This window comes from Thunnus maccoyii, chromosome 4, assembly GCF_910596095.1.
Source record: "Thunnus maccoyii chromosome 4, fThuMac1.1, whole genome shotgun sequence".
NCBI lineage: Eukaryota > Metazoa > Chordata > Actinopteri > Scombriformes > Scombridae > Thunnus > Thunnus maccoyii.
Window position 1 is genome coordinate 26,357,980 of NC_056536.1, and position 26,048 is coordinate 26,384,027.

The 26,048-nt window shown below is 39.3% G+C and overlaps 1 protein-coding gene across 2 annotated transcripts; it reads left to right on the top strand.

Annotated features, from left to right (window-relative positions):
• The first annotated feature begins 987 nt into the window (after positions 1–987).
• On the top strand, positions 988–25,283 carry spats2 (spermatogenesis associated serine rich 2). 2 transcript variants are annotated; one of them, XM_042408895.1, is made up of 13 exons: positions 988–1,118; positions 4,347–4,647; positions 5,647–5,726; positions 8,039–8,147; positions 8,739–8,788; positions 9,087–9,309; positions 11,502–11,705; positions 11,831–11,966; positions 16,828–16,886; positions 19,706–19,815; positions 20,003–20,105; positions 21,393–21,538; positions 21,653–25,283. In XM_042408895.1, the coding sequence occupies exons 2-13, from the start codon at positions 4,623–4,625 to the stop codon at positions 21,908–21,910; spliced, it is 1,503 nt and encodes a 500-aa protein (XP_042264829.1). In that variant the 5' UTR covers positions 988–1,118; positions 4,347–4,622; the 3' UTR covers positions 21,911–25,283. The 2 variants fall into 2 exon arrangements, with proteins under 2 accessions (XP_042264829.1, XP_042264830.1); XM_042408896.1 differs by having other exon boundaries at positions 992–1,118; positions 11,520–11,705.
• The last annotated feature ends 765 nt before the right edge of the window (positions 25,284–26,048 follow it).

A 26,048-nucleotide genomic window follows, 5' to 3' on the forward strand; every position in this document is an offset into this window, starting at 1 on the left:
GGTTTTGCTAACAGCAAATTAGCCAGTAGCATTATCAGAGGATGAGTTAATTGTATGTCCTTTCAGTAAAACAAGATGCAATGTCTTAGTTTTCCTTCTTAGATCTTGGTAATTGTGTTTTTTATTAATTTTTACACAATAAAAATCAAGCAGCACTATTTTTATAATTATAAAAAAAATCAATTGTATATGTTGCTCTAAACTAATGAAGACTGAGTTACATGGGGTGGGTGGATGTCTTCCTCCATCTTACCCTACATACTCATGTTTAATGTGAAATATGTTTTAACCCAGGGGCGTATTTAGTGATTTGGGGACCCCAGGCAAACACCGTCTTGCTTTACTTTTCACCCTTTGTCAAACTGGGAATGTTGGAAGTGGCAATAGTAGGAGAAGTACTCAAAACTTTTTTCTGAAGTAAATCTATTAACTATTAATAGTAAAACTATTAATACCACACAGTAAAAGTAAAAGTCCTGTATTCAAATTTTGAATTAAAGTGAAGAGTGAAAGAGATGAATTATTAGCACAATGTACTTAAATCTACTTAACATCCTGATATGCTGGATAGTTTAATAAATAATAATGCATCATATTAATATATTTTGTGCGTAAAACCTGAATCTGTAATGAAACCAGTAACATTGATGTTTTTGTTATTGTAGGTAAATGTAGAGGTACAATGTTTTCCTCTGAAGTAGAAGTACACAGTTGCAAATATTTTTAAGTGCTTTGTGTGCTTTTCTGTATCTTATTTCAGAGTACAATGAATTGGAATAATCACATAATTCAATATTTTTCATATCTAAACATCATAATAAATCTATAGCTGCTTCGGGCCTTTTAGTTGGGGGTCCAGGCAGTTGCCTACCTTGCCTAATGTTAAAGTCCGCCCCTTAACCAGAGAAATGTCGTAGTTTAGTCTCAGGTCCTTATGTTATCAAACCGGTTTTAAAAGGGAGGTTGTCTGACTCCAACCTGGCAACCCGACAGGACTGTGTTGGAGGAAAATATTGCCCACAGCAGACTGAGACTACTTGGCAGTAAAGACTGCTGGCGGAGGGAGCTGCGGTAACCCGTTTCCAGAATCTACTGTCCAGTTTTCTTGCCAGCACCAAGTACGTATTTAATATTATTTATCTACTAGCACAGTGAACTGATGACTTATCTAAAACAACGATGTTTTAATAGTCAGTGAGCTGTTAAACATCAAAGTTGAGCAGAAGAGAGATGGTTAGCCTGACATTTCAGCAGAGCATTGAATAATAAAAGCCAAGCAGTCAGCTAGCTTGCTAGCTAAGGCTGCATTCAAATGTCCACCCCTAAAGAAGAAGGCGTTGATACTTGATGCTGCAGTAAGTCATTGATGGTTTTTTTGCCGTTAATTTGACGCTAACTGCAAATTATTGCGGTTAGCATCGCATAGCCTTGCATAGCTAACGTAATCACATAACGTTAGGTAATGTTAGCAAGCTAACGATAACGTAACCGCCGGACTTCAGACAAATATGTGAAATGAAAGACTGAACGAGTGACCACATTGTGCAAGAAGCATTTAGGCAGAAGTTAACTAAATATGTTGACGTGGGCTAACAGTTAAGAAATGAGCAGAAATCAGGGTGAGTTAGCGAACATCACTACGAAGTTGGCTATTCAATGGCCATTGGTAGTCCTGAAGCTGTGGTTATTCTTATTTTATTTGATATGTGTTTGCAGCAGTCCAGCAGTAAAAAAAATCCGGAGGCTATTTTGACTTCTGCAGCAACCCAAATTACACGGACTTTGAATAAGTATATTATGCAAGATGCCAGCTAAGCTGCGGCAAATGATGACAGTGGTCTCTTATCTGATTAGCCAGCTACAAACTTCACATTATCTGCTTTTAATTAAGGATAAGTCTGGATGAATCACTACACTGTTTTATCTGTTAAGAATATGAACACAGAGACATGCCAGTATATAGCCGGCTCCTTACAGAATAAATTATTTGGGAGTGGGGATGAAAACGTTTCCAGTAGAGCTGCAACGATAAGTTGATTAATCAATTAGTTGCCAACTGTTTTGATAATCAATTAATTGTTTTGAGGGGTTTTTTTAAAAGAAGAAAATCTCAAAATTCTCTGATTCCAGCTTTTAAAATGGGAATATTTTCTGGTTTCTTTAATCTTCTTGAATATTTTGGGTTGTGGACAAAACAAGACATTTGAGGACGTCATCTTGGGCCATTTTCTGACATTTTTGGACCAAACTATTAATCAGTTAATTGAGCTAATAATTGACAGATTAGCCGCTAATGAAAATAATCATTAGTTGCAGGCCTAGTTTCCAGTTGGGCTTTAATTGGATCTCCATAAAAACTGGTCACCTGCAGCCTTGTTTGATACTGACTGCTCATTTATTACTGTGACAGAAGCCTCTCTATGTCTCCGCTTGGATGTGTCACACACACGCATACGCACACGATCCACCCTCTTTAAATTTGCCAACGTAATTCAGTTTAAACAAACTTTTCAGTCACCAGTTTTATTTGAGTGCTGACTTTGTACTTCTCATAGCTTGCATCACAAGCCCTCCTGGCTCTCTTGACGACTCAAGCACCATCCCTCTAGATAAACATAATGCATCCTAGTGTGTGTGCGCGTGAGTGGCCGCTGCTGGTGTCACTTGTTGATTGTGCGTATGCAGGTTTGACGTCTGCAAAGGTGTGGTGGAACCAGGACTGTGGCATGCCAAGTCCTAATCAGGAGGGTGTGGGTTTGTACAGCTTTTAGGTTTCTTTTTCTAGAGAACCAGGTCAGAAAGGGAAACCTAAAAGAAGGGAAACAGCTGGCCCATTAAAAATGAGCTCAGATTGATGAAGGCAGAGTTTGAAGCATTTTTAAGACTAGAAGAGGACACAAGTTAAGCGGTCTAGGATATGGCAGCAGTCAGCAAGAGTGCTCGGGGTCAGGGGAGTATTGATTGTGCAGCAGAGAGAAAACATAATTTCCAAGATGAACCAATTGTTTTAAAGGCTTGCAGATGTTATTTTTTTCCACTACAAAGTGCAGACATTGCAAAATTCCTTTTTAATCACTGGGTGTAAAAGAATGAAATAAAATTGAAGATTTTATTCAAGAATAGAGCAGTTTCTATTCTTCAGTGAAGGAACTCTCAGAAAATTTTATCTTTTCTTGGATTTTTTTTTTTGCTTCTTAAATCTTTATTTGCAAAAGATTTTAAACTTTACACAGTGACAATAAGAAAAAAAACTTCCATCATTCATGAAGTCCTGTTGATGAATTTATTTGCATCCTTGTTCCTGTGTCACTATTTTGAGTCTTGTATAATGTCACTTCCAGTTGTGCTTCCTGTAGTCTCAAGATATTTGCCAGTTTTGCAGGAACTATTTCTGCAATCATTGTGAAAGATTTCTGCAATAATTTACATCTGTAAATTAAAAAGTACAGTCTTGACCTGCTCTATGTGAAAAGTGCCTTGAGATAACTTCTGTTATGATTTGGCGCTACATAAATAAAATTGAGTTGAATTGAAAAAATACATTAAAAATACATAATAGCCTTTTTACTTGATATTAAGTGTTTTAAACAAATATCTGTCGCTCCTGTAAAATAAAGTTCTATACATCTCATTGGGACCTTATATCCTAGTATTTATTGTAACCATTTCTCAAATTTGCAGTGACAGATATTAGTTGTGAAAATTAAAAGCACATTGCGAGGCAGAACCATGTCCAAAGGCATGCAGTCAAAAGCTTACACATCTTCATTTCAGATACAATGCTGACATTATCAAGCGGCCATCTGTGCCATCAGTTATGAATTTTGCTTGAGGGAAAATTCAAAATACTTGCGGTCGTTCGTGATCATGCCTATAAAAGCACTTGTCAGAGTGTTTAATGGGTTTACAGTCGTCACCACCCAACTCGAAGGGCACAGACTGTGAACGCTTGGTGAAGTCCTCATAACATTATCACCCACCGCTCCTGCAGAGAACTGAGAAAAAGGAAATACCCTTCAAAGCGGGTTTCTGCCAAGCACAATATTAACTGCAGATTCTCCAGAACACTCTGCCAGACAGACAATAATTTATTGAAATCTGTTTTTCATTCATATTTTAAGGCCAGAGGAAATGGATTTCATGTGATTTGCATTCATATTTTCAGATCTTAGGAAAGTCGACATTTGGTTTTTGTGTATTTTGGTTTCATACAGCATGACTACAGTTGAATTCAGATTTTTATTTTATATTCTAGACATGCATGAAACCGTTTTTTTTTTTTTTTCCTCCTCACTGATTCTTATAACACAACCTCTTTTTTTTTTCTTTCTTTTTTCTCCTCACAGATTCGGATGAATTTGGTGGAGAACGAAGAGGAAAAACTGAAACTTCGCCTGAATGGTGAAGGCCTGATCTGAAACTCGTTCTTCCAACCCTCTTTACCAGTCGTGAGCCTTGTTTGCACCTTCTCTATAGCAAGAAAAATTCAAAGTGAAAGCTACCACACTCTGAGCCATTATTTGATCACCAGCGTAAGCATATTTGAAGGGTTATTACAGTCTTGTGGAAGTATAAAATTAAGCTTTTCTCGGATACGTCTGTGTGGACTTGCAGCTTACAACATGGCCAAGAAAAACAGCCAAAAGGGTATGTATCTGCTTTATAAACATTTGAAAGAAATTAGGAAACTAAAATGTATGTTATATTGTATGTATTTTATGTCTGTTTTAGTGTACAAATACACAAAGAAGAATTATGAGTGGATTTAACAGAGAGCAATACTTTCACAATGAAGTTGAGTAGTTATTAAAAGGGAAATTTTGTGGACATTTATAGAGACATTAACCTACTTTCCTGCAGGGAAAAACAGCCTTTACAAGCACTCAGTTTTTCATTTCTGCCTTGTCTTTAAATGATCATAGATTATCTTTGGACTTTACTCTGACTCTCCATAATCAGCTGTTTATCACATTTTAAAAATAAATGTCTTCAGACCTTTTGTCAAAAGTGATTTTCTTTTTTGTTTTAACCTTAACTCAGCTGTTTTCATTCAGCCTCTGATAACAGAAACGTCGAGGTTGCTCTCGAAAGAATGTCTTTTTGGAGGCCTTTATTGGTTATTAGTCATTTAAATCTGATGCAGATCCCAGACTGTTGAGGCACAGATGTGATGAATTTTGCTTTTTTCTTTCTGTGCTCGCTGGCGTTTTTTTATACAAATGACTCCTACAGTACACAAATTGAATCTGTTTTCAATTTATCAAATGGTGTCAATAGTTTTCATGTTTATAATGTTAAAATATCATTTAGCAGAAGCTTTTATCCAAAGCGACATACATCTGAGAGTTGATACAACACAGGCAAGGATTTAGTCTAGTTGACTCATGTAGTTAAACACGGCCAGTCGTGTGTCAGCGTTTTACTTGAGGTGAAGTCAGATGGCTTCACAAACACAAATCTGCCATTGTAAATGTGATTTAAAATGCATAAATGTAGCTGTCAACTCTTTCCAGGAAATTCTCTGTGAAGATATGTGCTGGTTGTTTTGTTTTGCAAATGATGTTCTACAGTGGGTTTGCAAATACGATTCAACGTCGGAACAGACAATAGAAGTTTGGTTTTTGTCATGTGTTTTTTTTTTTCTAGATACCTCTGGGGTGGTGTTTGATACTCACTCAAAAATGGTCATGTCCCAGGGAGGAACAGCTGAGAGGATGAAGGAGAAGGTAAGAAGTCATGGTTTCCCCTTGGTTGACTGCTTGGTCAATGGTGCTAACCCAGTTAATTACAATATTAATTAATATTGATAATTAATTACAATCTTACAGAACATTTGGACCTGGTCAAACAAACAGTTAAAGGAGTCATATTTTACAAGTCTTCCCATATTTTATTTCCCAGTGAACCACTCAGAACAATTTTTTTTTTTTTTTTTTTTACAAAGTCATGCTAGCTTCTAGCATGCTCGCTACTGTTGCCAGATTCAGTTTGGGAACGTTTAAAAAAAAAAAAAAAAAAGCTGATATTTTGGCCTGAATTTCAGACATTTGGGGTCGACGTCTGTCCATCTTTTGGGCGGATTACACTAATAAATTACTCAAGGCGTTTCATATGCAAAGCTTTTATTGCACTTACAGTAACGTAACGAGTTTAGTTGTCGTCAGCTCTCTCCTCTGCTCCGCTCCGTGTATGTGAGGAGGGGCTGAACCCCGCCGGAGACCAGAGGAGAGGAAATTGCACAACTGTAAATGACAGCAAAATGCAATAGAGACTCTCACACTGAGCTGAACAGAGAGCACAGTAAACTCGGCAGTCACACATTTCTCTGTTCTGTATTTCTCTGTTCTCTCTTGTGTCTTCGGGTTATGCTAGCCCATTGTTGCTAACTTTGGAGCTAACCCCCTTTACTTTTCCAGCATTTGGGGAAACAACAGCCGTGACTTTTTAGCATTTATTAACTGACACACTGTAGTCTGTACTGTACATTTACTGCCACACTGACAACTTACTACTGACCTTTTCCTCTACCCCGCTCGCATCCACCGTCACATTTCTGCCCCTCGCGCTCTCCCGCTGGCTACGCAAACATACTCCTTAATGGAGCCATGCTACCAGTGGTTTCCTAGGCAACAATAGAGGTTGACTCACGTACCGCAACAGCGCTGCACAGAGACTCCCAAACGCTATTGATTTCCGAATGAATGGATATTCATTTGGATATCAAATATTAAAAATATCTTTTTGGCCTGGCGGGGGTTCTCGTTGTGTCATTATGGAGAAACACAGATTCAGTAAACGTTCAGTAAACGTTGAGTACAGTTAGATCCAGCAGTCTCCGTTAGGTTGGGTGAGTTCAAAGTTGTGAAAAGAAGGGGGGTGTTTTGAATACACCCCCCTTGTTTTCACAGGTAATTTGTTAGTCTGTCCCTCCCGCTGCAGGAAATAATGGATTACTCCTGGAAAGCTATTGATGTAGCACTTTTCTCCTTATGAAAATAACAGGGAGATTATTCGACCAATGAGAATTTAGTCGGACGAGAGCATATCGACCAACTAATCGACCAGTCGACCAGCAGACTACAGCCCTAGATATATGATGTTATTTTTGGCATTAAAAAGGATTTTTTTGGGACTAGCGGGGGGTTCTTCTTCTTATCCTGTACTATTGTAGGGGAAACACTTGAAACTTGAAGTACACACAAAAATCACAGGCTTTTAGTGAGACGTTTCCATTTTGTGTTTGTGGATTTGCTTCTCAGCCTCAACATCCATTTTGATTAGTTGTGGGGCTCTATGCTTCCCAGTGAGCTGTTTTTTGGCAACAGTAAACATGAGAGAGCACACTGTCGAGGGCTAGTTTTATCTCTGGTTATTTCTGCACAGTTAATTTATCAGTGTCTGTAAAAAAAAAAAAAATTGAGATGTTAAATAGCTCAACATCTACAGATCTGAAATCCTATGAAGAAATGACTGCCTGAGGTATACCATAATATAATCTCATGACAGGGAGCCTTATCCTCTTCAGACTTTTAATCTATAATGAAACAAGTTAATACTTTAAATCTATAATGACACAATTTAAGGAAAATGTGAAAGCAGAGATTAATTGTGGTGTCATAATGTTTTCATGGGAGGTAATTTGGTTTCTAATATTTTGTGAGGTTTCTAAGCTGCGAAGCACATTTGACAGAAAGTGGCAGTAAAGAATTGGTGCCAGAACTGTAAACAAATATCTTGGTACACAAAATGAACGAGCTGAGGTATTGATGGCTGTTCAAAAACTAAAACTATGCTGTTAAAATGTTTCTTAATGGGAGTTTTTTGTCTTTCTTTCCTTGCAAAAAAGTATAACATTTGTGTGTTTAAACATTGGAGTATTTGTGCTGTGTCCTCAAGCCAAATGTTATTTAAATGTTCAAACATCCTCAGTGTGGAATAAATACATAAAGATTGGATCACCTTGAGTGTTCTTTAAGACAATGTTAAAATCTGATCATCTCATAGTTAGCGCCTTTTTTTTTTGTTCTTGTCTTTACAGATCAGTGCCGTCAGAGCAGTTGTCCCCAACAAAAGCAACAATGAGATTGTGCTGGTGTTACAGCATTTTGAGAACTGTGTTGACAAGGCGGTTCAAGCTTTCTTAGAAGGTATGAAGACGTCACAGCGTTTGACCTCAAGAAAGGGCAATTATTGGCTCACAATGTTTACCTATAAACAGTTATTGTACTTGCATTGTTACCCATAAAACTAGTATTACTGCATATTTTGTAGTAATCCCCCTGATGACGGCAATAATTACTCCACATAAAGAAAAACGATCTAACATGTGACAGCAGTCATTTACACTGTATTATGCAGGCTATTATTGTGTGACATGGACTATAATTCTACATTTTTCCACCTCTACCTTTTGGCTCGACTGCATTTAAGTCGGACCTGTTGTCCTGGCTTGTCGCCCTTATTGCTCATGCTTAACATGACCTTGAGAACTATTTTTCTTCATGCATGCCGTGCTTTGCATTCAGAGGGCTGGGCATCATTTGCATGCCTTTAGTTTCACATGTTTAATTTTAGAACAAGAAGGTCGTCCCCGCACGTCAGACTACTTTGTTCCTTATTTAACGGTATCTCAACAACACCCTAGAGCATTCCAATATGGAGTTTGGGTTTTTTTTAGGTTGTAAATCTGTCATTTGTCATTATGTACCTTTGTCAATATTGTTTGTTTTATGCTTTAGGCAGTGCAGTTGAGATCCTGAAAGAGTGGAACGTCACCGGCAAAAAGAAGGTAAGAATCAGAAACCTTGACGCAGCATGATTATATCACCCCTAGTTTTGAAGTATTTAAAACAAAATGCTGTAGCTCTTAAAAATATAATGTTCAAATTGCCCTTTATTAATTATAAGCTATGGTTAAACACAGTTTTTAGTGTCATCTCAATCTTTTATTTCGGCTTCACTGTGAATTAAACTTTTCTGTGGCTGTGTGCACTGAATCGGTTCAGGTCGCTGCACTGATTAGGATAGAGATAATGAACAAAGAGAATTTGAACAAAGGAGTTTGACATTGATATCTTCATGTCCAGCCCAAGAAGAAAAAGAAGCCCAAGCCCCAGCCAGAGGCCTCAGCGGAGCCTGCTCCACCTGAGGCCGTTTCGCCTGAGGAGAGCAAGGACGAAACCAACGGCTTTCATGCTAACGGATCCGTAATGGACGGAGAGTCGCTTGACTCTCTGAGTGAACAGTTGGACTCTGCTTCCCTGGATGCATCCGAGCTGGACTCTGAACCCGCTACATCCGAAACCACCGGTAAACACGGCTCTGATTTAATGATAAAGGGGTTAGTTTTGTTGTCATCCGAGGGTTAGGATTGCCTGTTTTCATGAGCGTAGATGAACGGTTATGTAAAAAGTCTGCTCTGATTCCGTTTAAAGAAAACCTATCCCTGCACTAAAACGGATATTGGGCTTTTCTTTTGGAAAGCTTACAGTTAATTAAATGATGAAAAATGAGCACAAAGAATGCATTTTTGGGGTCAGATCATTGTTTTCTCAAAGATTTAGTGAAATTTTATTGAAGTTTAGTGACACCAAGCCTCATGCAAGACTCAATTGTTCTAAAATGGCGTAAGAGTGATTTAAGAGAACTTGCCGCATTCACCAATCGTTTTCCCATATGTAACCAGGGGATCATGCTCCGCTGCACCCGACAGTGTAACATCACGTACTGAATAATAATCTCTCATCCATCTCTGTGACTGTCACATCCTCTTGACCTCCTGCCTCCCATCATGGGCGGCCCTGCCGTAGCAGGATGTGTTTTAGCAGCTGACTTGATGTCAAACCAGTCCTTTATTTCTGTCACAGCGTGGCACTGCTCTGATGACACGTTGTCAGCAGCTGTATTAATATTTTACTGTTTTTTTTGGGTTCCCTAACACCACTACTGACACTCAGAACGGTTCCTCAGAGAAACCAGGTTATGATGGTAATTGACGAACACCTCCACATGCACTGTAATAACCTGGTTACTTTAAATCTGCGTATACATGCAGCAGATCAGTTTCTCTCCTGCCCCCAACCTTATTTTGGAAGCATGGCTTACTAATTTTAACTGCATTAGTGATAGAAGACGCTGCTTCCTGATGTTTTTTTTCCTGTGTTGGAGCAGCCTGCGTGAGAGAGAGAGAGAGAGAGAGACAGACAGAGTGGAGCTCTTCCTTTCACAGTGCAAAAGTGTCTGAATTTAATAAATACTTAAAGAGCAGCATTTCAAATACGTAGGCTCTACTTGGGCGGCCCACCCAGGTAGATAAAATCCAAATTCAAAACCGATTTGTCCTGTTGTCTTTGTATTTACGGCTGCATTAGTTGGATGTAATGAATGAGTGAAAAGGAGAAATGCAGAGGAGGAAAAGGGAATTAATAGTGTTTGTTTCCACAGTAAATCATCTCTTAAGTGTTTGATGGTTATTTATTTTGCTTTAAAACATAACGTGAAACAATCAGTAAATAATGTTTATATCTCTCATTCACGGGCTTTGTTCTTGATACTGTCGCTCCCTCTCTTGATTCACTCTCTAGCTCGCTCGACCACCGGCGTGCTGTCTCTCTCCTTTCCTTTCATCTTTTTAAAAATGAGTCAGGAAGCCGAAAGAGAAATGTCCTCCCCTTGTCCTAAACTGGTCTTAAGGCCATATTCAGACCAAATCGGGGGATGCAGCGAAAACACCAGTCCTCCCATTCATTTGAATGGGGGTAGTGCATTCAGGCTGTGGGGGTTTTGGCCGCAGCAGCGTCGCACCAGCCTGCAGTGAGAAAGTTGATCCAGAGTTAACTTTTGGTGAAACGCAAGCCAACGTCACGCTGCACTGGCCAATCACAGCCAGCAACCAGACTGTTCAGAGCTGTAAACTCTCCCATGAGGGAGTACAAAGACATTACTAGGAGGAGGGAAGGTCATTTCTCTTCATTTGATAACGTTAAAAGTAAAGTTAGACTTTGCTGTCGGCTTCCCGACTCATTTTTTAGAAAAAAGAGAGAGAGAGCTGAGACCACCAGTGAGCGAGAGAGCGAGCAGCTGTGGTCGACTGAGCTAGAGAATGAATGAAGAGAGGGAGTGGCGGCAGCGAGAACGCTGGCGAATCAGATCAATAAAACATTATTTTTTGATTGTTTCACAGCGATTACATTCTAGAGCACAAACAAGCCCACACACCTCTGCTCAACCCTGCAGCGGTGCGCCGCAACGCCTGATTTGGTCTGAATACGACCTAAATCTGTAGAAGAGTACTTCCTCGTTTTGTGAATGAAGCAGCCGTGGAATGTGTGTTTGATCAATTAGTGACAGTCATCCCTGCAAACCCCGCCCTCAAAATTCCTGTAAACCTTGGAACGTTTACCCTAAAAATAAATAAATAAATAAATAAATAAATAAATAAATCCTATTTTTGGCAGTTCTGGGGAAAGAGTTTTGAAACTACTTACTTACTCATCGTGAAGTAATCTGTCCTCTCACAGGTGCAGAAGCAGAAAGTCAAGTTAGCGCTCCGAGTCCCGCCTCTCAGCAGGGAGGGAGGAATCACCAGGGTCCCAGAGCCAACAAGTCCCGACACAGGCCAGGCTCAAATTCACATCATCCCTCATCCTCATTAGCATCCACCACCGATGAAAGTAATCAAGGATCGTCAGGCATCAAAAAGATGGGTTAGACACTTACACCTCTTATCTGCCAAACTTATCTTGTCCTGCATGTAGTTTCTTGTAACTGTGACATTAAGCATACCAGGAAAACATTTGTAGTCAAGTCATATTTAATGTCTACTCCTCAGCTCCCAATATCGACCGCTCAGTGAAGGACCTGCAGAGATGCACCGCCTCACTGACTCGCTACAGGATGGTGGTCAAGGAGGAGATGGACTCCTCAATCAAGAGGATGAAGCAGACGTTTGCTGACCTCCAGAGCTGGTATGTACATTTCTTTTTAAATCTGGCTCTGGTCATAAATATAACTGAGTCTTGAGATGATGGAATATTTGATGCATGTTGACAAGTGAGGTAAAAGAAAACACATTTTAGGGCAGTTTTCATTGCTGGAACTTTCCCAGAAACTCAGGAAGTAAAGCTACCTTTCAACCGGAGGAACCAGAGACTACATTTAGTTCCTGTATGATAGTTCCAGGTAGAGCTGCAGTCAACCAGAGAAAATCTTGGTTGACTAAAATCGTACATAATCTTCAACTAATCGATTAGTCGCCGTGGGAGGGGGCAGAGTGCACAGTAAACTCGGCAGCCACACATATTTCTCTGTTTTGTGTCTTCGGGTTATGCTAGCCCATTGTTGCTAACTTTGGAGCTAACCCCCTTTACTTTTCCAGCATTTGGGGAAACAACAGCCGTGACTTTTTAGCATTTATTAACTGACACACTGCAGTCTGTACTGTACATTTACTGCCAGACTGACAACTTACAACTGACCTTTTCCTCTGCTCCGCTCGCATCCACCGTCACTTATCTGCCTCTCGCTCTCTCCCACTCGCTACGTAAACATACTCCTTAATGGAGCCATGCTACCAGTGGTTTCCTAGGCAACAACAGAGGTTGACTCACGTACCGCAACAGCGCTGCACAGAGACTCCCAAACGCTGTCGATTTCCCAATGAATGGATATTCATTTGGATATCAAATATTAAAAATATTTTTTTGGCCTGTCGGGGGTTCTCGTTGTGTCATTATGGAGAAACACAGATTCAGTAAACGTTCAGTAAATGTTGAGTACAGTTAGATCCAGCAGTCTCCATTAGGTTGGGCGAGTTCAAAGTTGTGAAAACAACGGGGGTGTTAGTCTGTCCCTCCCGCCGCAGGAAATAATGGATTACTCCTGGAAAGCTATTGATGTAGCACTTTTCTCCTTATGAAAATAACACTGAGATTATTCGACCAATGAGAATTTAGTCGGATGAGAGCATATCGACCAACTAATGGACCAGTCGACCAGCAGACTACAGCCCTAGTTCCAGGTGTAGAAAAAGTGTCTACTCTGAGGGTAGTACTTTGTCATAGTTCTAAAGTTGTGTCAGCTTCACTGAGAAATAAGGAAGTACTTTAGTATCAATACTAGGACAAATTTCACAACTCATTTTTTTTTTCTAAAAAAAGCAAGCAAGAGCAGGAACAACGGCAGAGAGGGTGTGGCAATGAAAAAAGAAAGTGACTGAATGAATGAATTTACTGATAGTTTCATGGCTGTTACGTTGCTAAATAGAAATAAATAACCAGCAGACTCTCAGCAGAGAGATGCTCTGAAGTTTCCCTTTCAATCAGTCCTTACGTTCAACGCAAACATCAGTCACACAGCAGTAAAACAACAGAAAATACAAAGCCTGTAAACACACAGAACTAAAGAAGACTTTTGTATGAGACATCAGCTCTTCTGGATGCACCATGACCTGCCTGGATGACTGAGAATCTTCACAGACATCAATACAAAGACAACAACGAGGACAGTGTTGATTTCCTAATGTGCGAAAATTGTATTTCAAACACCCTTTTTTGTTTTTCTTTCTTATTCTTTTTTTTTTGTTTGTTTTTTAAAGTCCATCATCAGCAATTTGCCTAATCTTCACAAGTCCTCAGATGTGACAGAAGCGCGAACAGGAATGTACAAAGAGCACTTTAATTTCCTCAGGTTCTATAGTTTCTAAAACTATTTGATCAAAGGGCTTTTTGTGTGACATATTTATTTTCTTTGGCTTCATGTTGCATGTTTACTAACCAGTGTGGGTGTTACTGTATTTTTATATGATCCACCGTGAGTCAAAGGGCATTTTTCTCACCTTTGTCCCTCTTGATGACACTGAGATTTATCATAATAGGAAACCGAATGCTCTATATGTTGTAGGGCTGCAGTCAACCAAAGAAAATCTTGGTCGACTAAAATCGTACATAATCTTCAACTAATCGATTAGTCGCGCGCGCAGGAGGGGGCGACAGAGTGCACAGTAAACTCGGCAGCCACATATTTCTCTGTTTTGTGTCTTCGGGTTATGCTAGCCCATTGTTGCTAACTTTGGAGCTAACCCCCTTTACTTTTCCGGCATTTGGGGAAACAGACTTGACTTTTTTAGCATTTATTAACTGACACACTGTAGTCTGTACTGTACATTTACTGCCAGACTGACAACTTACTACTGACCTTTTCCTCTGCCCCGCTCGCATCCACCGTCACTGATCTGCCCCTCGCTCTCTCCCACTCGCTACGCAAACATACTCCTTAACGGAGCCACGCTACCAGTGGTTTCCCAGGCAACGACAGAGGTTGACTCACGTACCGCAAAAGCGCTGCACAGAGACTCCCAAACGCTATTGATATCCGAATGAATGGATACTCATTCGGATATCAAATATTAAAAAATACTTTTTTTGGCCTGGCGGGGGTTCTCGTTGTGTCATTATGGCAGGAAACGTTCAGTACGTTTAGTAAACGTTGAGTACAGTTAGATCCAGCGGTCTCCGTTAGGTTGGGCGAGTTCAAAGTTGTGAAAATAACGGGGGTGTTTTGAATACACCCCTGTTTTCACAGGTAATTTGTTAGTCTGTCCCTCCCGCCGCAGGAAATAATGGATTACTCCTGTAAAGCTGTTGACGTAGCACTTTTCTCCTTATGAAAATAACACGGAGATTATTCGACCAATGAGAATTTAGTCGGACGAGAGCATATCGACCAACTAATCAACCAGTCGACCAGCAGACTACAGTCCTAATATGTTGAACCTCAGGTGGCTTTTATGGAGCCTCTTATGTGATGAGCTGAATATTATAGACAAACTAGAGTGTAGTGACAACAATAATGACTTATTTACTACTGTTAATGATGCAGATATTACTAACATTTTTAAGATTTGAAAAATCACTAAATGTGTAGAGTAATTATATGAAGCCTTTACTTTTTATTCCATTACTGACTGTGCTAGGGATCCACTTAAGCTTGTTCTACAGAGAAAGACGAAAACTCAGGTTCACCTCTTCTTAACAGTAATAATCTATTTAGGATAAATCAGCAGGACGAGACTTTATTGAAGGTTCTTAAGAGAATTGGGTAACTGCTGAGGACGCTAACAGCGGATAAAAAGCTTTCTAGCCACTTCATTGTAATAGATTGAAAGGTTAATTCAAACTATTATTTGGATTGGAGTAGCAGACATATTTGGATGGTATGTATCCTTTAAATATACTTTAGATTAACAGATTAACTATATATGCTCTGACGTATCATAAGTATGTGTGAGAGTTACTTTGTTATTCTCTCTGAAGTGCTGAAACATGACACTGTGGTTTCCTGTCCGTATTCTTAGCTGAACTGGAGATCAATTTAGCTCCACTCTTCGCTCCCCACCACTGCTGCTGCTACTGCGCTGGCTTGTAAAAGCTGAGCACTTTGTGATTTTAACAAAGTTATAATAATAAAAGACGGATTGTTTTGTTAACATTCAACACCTACAGTTCCCGTGAGACTCTGACAGCGCTTATTGTATGAGCACCTTACTGAAACAACAATTCTAATAAAAGAATTGTTGTTTCAGTAAGGTGCTCATACTTCACCAGAAATACATCCTCCCTCATCCTAGAAAATGGACAGAAAACCCCAGGAGATTGTCAGACTGTTTCAGAACATTTTAAAAATTGTTGGATGCAAATGCCCCAATTTCTCAGTCAAGAAGGGGTGACAGAAGCTGTTAGATGATCCAACAAGGACTTCTTTTGAAGCACACTGAGGTCTTAAGTGGACATATTTTGCTTTTTGTGATTTTCTGTTGTTTTATACTGTTCAGTGTTTCCCTCAGGTTGACTGCTTTGGAGCGGCGAGGGGAACTTATGTAAAATGTTCCCTGCATGTCAAAAGCCAGAGCTTCAACCTGCTCTGAACACTTCGTTTGCAATGTTACCTCTTCTTCCTCCTTGTGAGCATGTCCACAAACGGCCGTCCGTTCTGTCGTCTTTGTCACTAAGGTTGTTCACGTTGTCCTCTGGCATATTTTGGATCAAATTCAGGCTCAAACATGTGTACGGATCTATCTGAGAAATTCCCATTTTGAGTAAAGAGCAGCTACTACAATTTGTTTACATAGTCTTTGGAACCACCAATCAGAACAGAGTGGGCTCTCTAGGAGGCGGGCCTTAAAGAGACAGGAGCTAAAACAGCCTGTTTCAGACAGAGGCTGAACTGAGGGGCTGCATAAAGAGCCAGTATAAGATAACAAGGAGTTTTTTTGAACTGTAAATGATGCAAAGATATTCCAGTAGAGCCCCAGAATAAAAAATATAAGACCTGGAAATGTGCATGATACATCCTCTTAAGTGGATCAGAAACCAGCATGAAATGATATTTATTTTTATCCTTCACATATAGACTCTAGCTACATATTTTATTGGAATATTTTTCTTTGCATAATTTAAATGAACCTTTTCCTCCAGCTTTTTGTGTCATAAATGTCTCAACAGTTCATCATAAATGCCAGAAATGAAATGGTGGTATAATACCAAGAATACACTCAAGGTTATGATTTATCACGTAATAATGTCACTGCTATGTTTGATTACTGCAGTATGTTAGTGCTGCAACACAGTATAGAACTTTTTAACACTGAACTGATTGTATTTTGTACTGGAAGTGTTGCATTGTTGTTCACTGCTGCTGCTTTATTTCTGATCCCAAAGTATGCAGCTACCTCTGTGTTTGTAATCTCAGTGCAAAGTCAGCATGCAGAGTATTTCGGTGCCAGTAAAGTAAAACGACCCTCCTCTCTTCTTTTTTTTGTTTTGTTTCTAGTTTAATGGACAGAGAAGTGACTCTACTGGGGGAAATGGACAAAGTGAAAGCAGAGGCCAGTAAGTACTTTATTTGTAAGACTGAACCAGAACCCTGTTTATCACATACCACCCGGGAGCTGCTAGTATCCCTCACATAATATGATCACCTGACTCGAGGGCTCGGAGAATCTGACCTAAATCACTTCCGGGAAAGGTAGTGAAAGAGATTGTTGTGGAACAGCAAGTCCCAGTTTCTTCATAACTGCAGCGGTGCCCTAAGGGTCCCGCTATACCTACAGCATACCACTGTGTGTTTGTGTGGATGTGTGTATATGTGTGTATGTATGTAACATGACAGAGCAAGACTGCATATTTTTACAAGTAGGCCATTCTCTCCTTATTCTCGGTGCAGAGTTTTGTGTGTTCCAGGCCAGGAAAAAGTGAATAGTGTCAGGTGTCAAGGGAGGACTCAATGCTGTCTTTGTGTAAGGTGTGTTGGGGATGTTGAGAGGAAAACGAAGGAACTCTAGTGCTTTTTCGACAATACAAAAACCAGGTTTCCTCAAAGTCTCCTCCGCTAGTCTCCTTTCTGTGTTACATTTGTGTTAACTGAAGGTTTTCCGTAATGTAACGAAAATGTTTGAGCTGATTAACAGCACCGAATCTGAAGATTGTTTGCCTCATGTCTATTTCAGCATAAAATGATCCTTATTCATTCTTGCTGTGTTACAGAGGGTACCTGTGTATTAGTATCAGTACTGTAACTGGTACTAATATCCAGGGCTATTATTAATCTACCTATTTATTTTTTACAATTAATAAAAAAATCATTTGGTCAGTAACTAGTGTAAAAATGTCCATCACAATTTTCAAACTCCAAGTTGACTTCTTCACATAACTTGTTTTGTCTCAGTTTATTATCACATAAGACGGCCAGAAAGCAGCAAATCCTCTCAACTGAGATTTTTGGTTTCGATTCATCGACCATCAAAAATAATGGCCGGTTAATTTTCTGTTGGCTAATCGTTTCAGATCTAATTGATTAATCTTCTGATTAAATTTGTGATTAATTGTTTGGTCGGCCAACAGGCCAAAACCCAAAGACATTCAGTTTATGATGATATAAAAGCTGCGAGTCCTCATATCAGAGGAGCTGGAATCAGGAAAGATTGTTATTTTTGCTTTTACAATTAATTAATTATCAAAATAGTTGCCAAATTTTCTGTCAAATGATCGACTAATTGTTTCAGCTCTGCTATAATCTTGATTTTGGACGTTGATTATAGAAACAGCTGAACACCAAACTCAAAAAACTGTTTATTAGCTGGTTATTGATGATGTTTCTTATATTTGCAGTTTAGCCGGCAGAACAAATTTCTAAAACCAGTCAAATTAAAACTATAATAATCAGTTGTACATGTTTCTAGAGCTTCAAAGATTAGTCGATTAATTGATTAGTTTATCAATAGAAAATTAAACTAACTATTTTTATAATGAAATTATGGTTTCAGTCCTTTCTTTAAGCAAAAAACCCCAATTTTTCTGGTTTTAGCTTCTTAAATGTGAGGATTTGATGCTTTTCTGTCTATACATGATTGTAAACTGAATATCTTTAGATTTTGAGACATTTGAAGACCTCTAAGAAGTTATAACAAGCATTTTTTAAACGTTTTCTGACATTTTATATACAAAACAATTAATCCAGAAAGTGATCGACAGATTAATTGATACTGAAAATAATCGTTTTGTAGTCCCACATTCGTTTGCGTGTGACAGTCCCTTTGGATTAAAAAAACAAAGTCTTCTGTGTAGACTCACTGTTTTGCACTGACAGGCAGCATCATCCTGTACAGGGAGGCGTCTTTCATAGAGGAGACAGTAATGTAGAGTTTCTGAAGCAGCGCTGTCACAAGACGTTCTGACTAGACATGCAACGCCGCTTGAAGTGATTGAAAAGCTTTTGTATGATTTTTAAATTCTCCTTTTTGACAGCAAGTTCAGGCCAGTTTGCTGAAGCATTCTGGGAAATGATGTAAAACTGATTTTTTAAATTTTAAGGATGTAAAGACATGTGTTCAGTATGTATTGACTGTTGTGTCAGGCATTTATGAGCCTCCGTATCTGTATGTGCATCTTACCTGGATTTGAAAACGGCTTCATCTTTGACCCCTGTAGATGCTGAGTCAGCTGCACTTTGTACTTAATATGTGTCATTTCTACAGATCACAGCTGAGCTCTCACAAGAAAACTGAAACTTACTGAAATTGCAAAGAATTAGTTGAAAATTATACATAACATTATAATAATGATAACATTATAATAATCTGTAACTGTTTTGATACTTTTCAAGCATGAAAACCAAATATTCTCTCATTCCAGCTTCTCAGATGTGAGAATTTGCAGATTTTCTTTGTTTTACGTTGGAATAAACTGAATAAAGTTTTGTACTTTTGGTCGGACAAAACAAAATATTTGACGATTCTACCTCAGACTTCGGAAAGCTAGCGACCAGGAGTGTCAGAGAGTTTTACTGCTTGTAAAAAACACAACATATGAAGATATTTAACCCGGAACTCTCTTGAGATACTTGATGTCTGTTATAAGGGTGACCTGTCCAAAATGGCAGCGTATAATAGGTGTCAAAAGTTACATAAAAAGACACAAGTTTAACACAATCGCATCCAACACAATAAAAACAGGGTCTTAGATATACAAGCAAGATAAAACTTGACTATTTAAAACAATTCCTCATGAGACACTGAATGCTTGATGCCAGTAAATTATTTCTTAATTGGAAACGTGCACAAAAAAGATCGTAGGTTCATTTGTTGGTTTCATAAAACAGGATTTTGTGCATTAAAACCAGTTACAGATCATACTCTGCTGCTGTGTTTCAGTGGTAATTCTGGACGCCCGACAGAAGAGAGCAGAGGAGCTCAGACGGCTGACAGACCAGTCGGCGTCCATGTCTGAGGAGCAGCTGACTGAACTGCGTGCAGACATCAAGGTACTTTCACAATACTGGTGCTTCAGTTCGGCCTCGTCTGTCTCGATCTCACAATGTTTGACTCAGTTCTTTTTTTTTTGTTGAGACAAGATTGAACCAGACAGATTAACTGAGAGAGAGAAAAGAGCATTTGAGATCATGCTGGTGTTTGATTATAATGTGTCATCCCTGTTTTTCTTTTTTTCAGCACTTTGTGAGTGAACGTAAATACGATGAAGATCTTGGGAAAGCTGTAAGATTTACATTCGATCTCGAACCGCTGAAGACGAGCATCTCAGGGTTTGGATCAGGTAAAGAATCCACTTCATCTACTGGTGTTACCACCACATTAATCCTGAATGATGTAGAACGGCTTCCCCACAATCACAACATACAAGAGCATTACAGCTTATATCAGTTTATAATGTCAGCAGGCTGGACAAACAGTGATAGCAGCAAATTCTAATAACATGTCAAAACAAGGCTAATATGTTGTATATGAATAAGAGAGGAAATAGACAAAACTACTGTAAAAACAACTAGATTCAGTTTCTTCAATATGACATTTGTTACTTCAGATACTTTAATTTTTACTAAAAAATCGATTTTTCTCAGATGTGTCTGTGTTGGTTTGTCCTCCAGCTCCCAGTGGATCAAACTCTGTGGACACAGTTTAGCGTCAACATTTGACGTGGCTCTGTGAACGTTATCCAATAAATAACATGCCAAACATGTTGTGTCACTAAATGCTGTTTGTCCACAGAATAATTTATTCTCAGCAATGAATTCGAGTCATTTTGTTGAACTAAAGCAGGGATCTGTCTCATAAAAGAGGATTATAAGTTACCAGGTCGACTTTGCTAATTAAAATCCCAAATATTAACAGGTTTCCTGTTTCCAATCAGCATCCGCAGCAGGAGGTAGAAATCTTATTGCCATAATATCATGAGGAAATGAAGAAACTTGCTGGAAACCAGTTAAATTCATTTTAAAAGCTGATGAATTTATATGTGACATTCATCCTCACATTTCCAAACATTCTTTTCCTGCACGCCACACTTTAATAAACATCTGTCGACTGTATTCAGCTAACATCATGGAATTCCGATGAGAAATAGAAGAAACTAGCAGTGTTGACAACTCGGCGTCCACTACATCACTTACTATAAGACATTGAAACGTTTGTGAACTTTTAAGAGTTAAATAACGATCACCCTATGAAAGTGTAGCAGCGTCGGTACTCACATCATCGTAACTCTGCGTCGTACATATTCAACAAACTCGCCAACACTTTCTTCTCAAGTCATTTTTCCAACTTTCCATCTAAAAACTATTATTAATATTATTATATTAACTGTTATTACAGTTGCATCTAGGCAGCTAAAAAACATAAATATTAAATAAACAATGATATTAGATTAGTTTTTCAAAAAGCTACCATTACTCTCATCTAAACATATGAACTATGTTGGTAATTAATCTTCTGTCGACTAATCGATTGATCAATCGTCGCACCTGTGCTTCAGCTTTCTTTCCTGCTTCATGAGACGGGTTCCTGGTCGTACCGTTACTGATTGACCTTGTTGTTTCTCTTACAGTTTACCACCCACGTACAGGCTACTCAAATCGGTCCCGTTGTAGCTCCACGTCGTCTTCTGTTGCCAGCCCAAGCCTGATGGAAACCCCTCCTCCCACCCAGACCCAAAGCGCCCCCAGTGAACACCGCCCGCCACCAACCAAACAGGTCAGCCGGAAAAGCACTTTGTCAAACATTCAGACCATGAAGCCGTCTCACAGCTCAGAGACGTCGCTGTTTAAACAGTTTCACATGCTGACTGACTTTTAATCCTCCTCTCAGATTTTCCAAGGCAACAGGCGTACTTTCCAGGGACAAGGTTATCACTCGGGCGGTCAGCGGTATAACGGCAGCTCCTACCATGACAGGAACGCCGGTCGCGCTAACCACCGCTACCAGAGTGACGGCGGCTCCTCTGGTCCTAATTCACAGCACTCCAACAGCTCCAGAGGCCCCTCCCACTCCTCATCGTCCCACAACCAAGACCGACCCTCTCACAACGGGCTCCCCCAAAGGCCTCCGCGGACGCACTGCCCTTGACATTGGAATTCCTCTGCTTAATCAAACCCATCTACTAACCCCTTGCACTCCCCTCCCCCTCCCTCTCCCTCTCCCCCCGCTCCTCCCTCCCCCCAGTACCCTTCACTCTCTCCCACCATACTAACTCCTCTCAATGTAGAGTAAAATACAAGTTTACATATTTCCGTCAGTTGAGCTGTGGTACCACCTCTCTACATCGACCCATTCATCCTTCAAACTTGAAAAGCTCTCGCTCTTCTGTAATCACTCTTCCTTTCTCATTTCTCCGGTCCCGGTTAAGGCAACAGCTTCTATCTTTAGTCCCCCCCCTTTGAGAGATCTCATCGCTAAGCTATCGTCAGTCTCTGTTACTAATATTTTTTTTTTTTTTTTTGTTGCACTGCTTCAGAGAAACCAGTAAAGCAGTCAGCCAGAGACTGACATAATTACCTGCAACAATTTGTGCACTATTGAAGTTGAACTCTTAGTACTGTTTCTATTTTTGCTGTGGCTTATGTCAGCTCTGATTTGCACCTCAGATCTTTTTTTTTTTTTTTTAAATAATTATTATTCTTGTCTCCCAGAAACATTTCAATGCCTTCACTGTGAAAAGAGTAGTGAAAGTGCACCAGTAGTTCTAGCATTAACAGGGTTTTGGGTTTTTTTGTCATCAGGAGAGTAGACATGCAATCAACACTACAGACTATCGTTAATCTTTGTAAGGTAAAAAGGAAACATATCAAACTAATCCAGAGCTTTTCGTATATGGCTGCTACAAACAGTAGGGAACTTGTCAATGCTAGGAATAAAACGTGTTTGAGGGTGACGCAGAGCACAGAAGTCGCCCTATTAAAGGAATAGTTTGACTTTTAGGGAATGCGCTCATTCGTTTTCTTTCTGAGAGTTGGATGAGAAGAGACGTCACTCTCATGTTTGTAAGTATGAAGCTACCGCCAGCAGCCGGTTAGTTTAGCTTAGCATAAAGACTGGAAGCAGAGATAAACAGCTTTGTTTCTGCCTGCTAGCACTTCTAAGGTTCATTCATTAACACGTTACATCCCGTTTGTTTAATCCAAACAAAAATGGAAGAGTAAAAATGATAAATTGCGGTTTTTCGGTGTGTTATTTAGCTTCTGTACTGTCACATGTTTCTACACTTCACTTTTTTGTTTGAATTAAACAAACAAGATTTAATTTTTAATGGTGGAACTTGTTAGCTTTGGAAGGAGCCAGGCTAGCTGTTTTCCCCCCTGTTTCTAGTCTTAATGCTAAGCTAAGCTAACTGGTTGCTGGCTGTAGCTTCATATTTACCACACATGAGAATGGGATCAATCTCATTTAACTCTCAGCAACAAAACAAATAAACACATTTCCCAAAATATTGAACTGTTCCTTTAAATATTGCCTAAGGCAGTGATGTATTACCCTCCCACTGGCCAGTGGGGTTTATCGTGTGTGCTGTTCTCGGCTTGCTGCCCGTTATTTTATAACAAAGAGAGGGCTCATTACCTTTTCGTAGAATAATGTTAAATATGTTTAAAACACAACAAAAGGAAACTATGTCCACATGCTGTTTTCATGTCAGTTCTAAACATCTGGACGACGGATTTTCTTCCACATGCGCAGTTTGTTTTGTGCTTTGTTGTTGTAATATGCACATAAATGGCATATTAATGACATGCTTGCCTTTAGTCACAGAGAGACTTCACATTTGCCTTTCTAGAAACATGGACATCTGCATCATGACGGCTTTCTGAACAGACGGTACTTGTAGAGCAGACGTGCCTGTAGAGCAGACGTGCGATATATATAAATATATATAAATATGTCTCTTCTTTTTATACACTCACTTTGTCCCATCTGTGAAAGTGAAATTGATGAATGCATTGGATGGTTGTGTTGATTTCACAGATCTTTTCTATGGCTGCCAAGTAGACGCTTCAAGGCTGTTGTCGAGGTTAAAATCTCTTCGTAAAGTCTGCAAGGATGTGAACAAAAAAAAGCTGGCGAATACCTCATTGCTGATCCTTTCGACGCGGCCGGTTTTCTCGCAGTGGGCTCTAAATCGATCGACAGGTGATTCTTCACCTGTTATCATCCTGTAGTTGTGTACATATGTGGAGCTGCAGGGCTGTAGTGTAAAACCGGCTGTTACATTAATTGCTGCATCTTCATAATGTGTTGTCTTCCGTCAAGCTGACTTTTTTTGGAAGAAAAAAACAAACAAAAAAAAGAATTTAAAAGATTGTGTTCACTCCTAGTTTTTGTTTCCTCGTAGGTTTTTCTGACCAGAGGGAGATTTTTTTTTTTTTTTTCTTTCTTATTTGAGATGAAAATCATAATTATGTTAGTGAATACTGTGGAGAAAGAGTGCTAATTTGTTTGCAGTCTTTGGTAAAAGGTGCTGTAATGACACATTAAATGGGTTATCTTTTGACTTCAAGGAATAGTTCAACATTTTGGGAAATATTGGATCATTCGTTTTCTTGATTATCAATCTTCTCATCTCACTCTTGACAAGAAAGCAGAGAAGCGTATGTCCCAAAATGTCAGACTATTCCTTTAAGTGCTTGCAGAGGTTTAAGATGGTTATAATATAACAAAGATCTTCTGACTGAAGTTGTTGGGGAAGTTTTACCTCAATCTCAACCAGTTCTCTGCTTATCGTTGGTGGGCTGCAGTTTGAATTGATCAAAGCAGCAGGACAGATAATAACAATTCAAGCTTTTTATTCCAGCACATCTCGAGTGTTAAAGAGAGTTAGTGCTGGATTGGTTCAATCAGTCGACTAGTTTCCTCATTGGGGATTTTGTCTCCCACTTTAACTAAGCAGTCTTTGTTTTGTTTTTACATTCCAAACTGTAGGAACATTTAGTTTATCGCCAAAGATATAATTTCGTCCTGTTTAAAGTTGCTGCCTTTTTTTCTTTTCCTCGGCCTGTAAAAAATAAAAAAAATAAAATAAAATAAAAAAAAAAAGAGAGAGAAAAAAATCCAAAGGGGATAAATCCAACACTTCACATTTTCTTCTTCCCACCCTGCTTTATTTTCCCAGTTCCTTACTGTATATACATATATGTAGCTATATAATTTTGTGCTCACATGGGGCATTTTGTATGTGATATTCATATTAGGCATAACGGAGGTTTAAACATCTAGTTCATTCATTTTTTTTCCGGTAGAACTTGTGTCCTTCTCAAGACTACTTTTCTGAGACAACTGTAAACTCAAGTGCCTTTTTCTTGTCTCCCACCAATCCAATCGAAATCCCCTCCACCAGAGAATGGACCAAAGACATCGACCGTCCCCCGACAACCCCCTGCCCTCTCTTTCTCCCACTTCACTGAATGGCACACTTTTCATTTACTACGAATAAACAGTTTGCAATACCGACTGCGTTATGTTGTTTTTTGGTTGTTGTCGATGTATCCGTCACACTGCATGAAGTCAGACTAGTAGCTGAAGCAGAGCAGTGGTGAGATTTGACGTCTGCAAGCTTGCAGGGGTTAAAGTCATTCATCAGCACATTCCCTGCTTTTGACTTTCCAAACGCTGCCGATTACTGTTCGCTGTACAAAACACTTCACTTTCCAAAACAGTGTTACCAAGTCTTCTGTAAATAAATAAATCCAATAACTGAAGGTAAACACAGATGGCTTAAATAAAGTTCTGAGGATAAACAAAGTCAGAACAGCTTCAACATTTGTGTGAAGGTGATGCACACATACAGCCAGCAGAGGGCGCCATTACACCTGGAAACGTTAAAATGTGACTTAAGGAGAGAGTTTTGTGGAAAAACTCGTCAATTAGCAGCCAAATGTTCATAGATATGAGAAGAACTGTATCATACTTCTACCTTTATATTTGGCAAGGCAGGATTTTAAAAAGGTTAAATTGAGTAGCCTTGTAAATATTTATCCTCTGATGATGATTGAAATACAGGAGCACTGTTTGGATCATCTGAACACAGCTGGGCCCAAACCAAGAAGTAGAAAAATCACAACTCGGGGAAAAAAAAAAAGAAGAGTTTGGATGATTCTCCATTCAGCTGCATTTCAACTTTTCACTTTACATACATTTATAAAGATAAACGGTGGGGTCTCAAAGTCTGAGACCACATTGAAAATCTCTATTTTCATGTAAACCTGAAAGTTTGAGG

Coding starts and splice junctions, on each gene's coding strand:
- spats2 (XM_042408895.1), top strand. CDS start 4,623: ATGGCCAAGAAAAACAGCCAAAAGG. Junction 8,789..9,086: donor ACGTCACCGGCAAAAAGAAG/GTAAGAATCAGA, acceptor CTTCATGTCCAG/CCCAAGAAGAAAAAGAAGCC. Junction 20,106..21,392: donor CATCTCAGGGTTTGGATCAG/GTAAAGAATCCA, acceptor TTTCTCTTACAG/TTTACCACCCACGTACAGGC.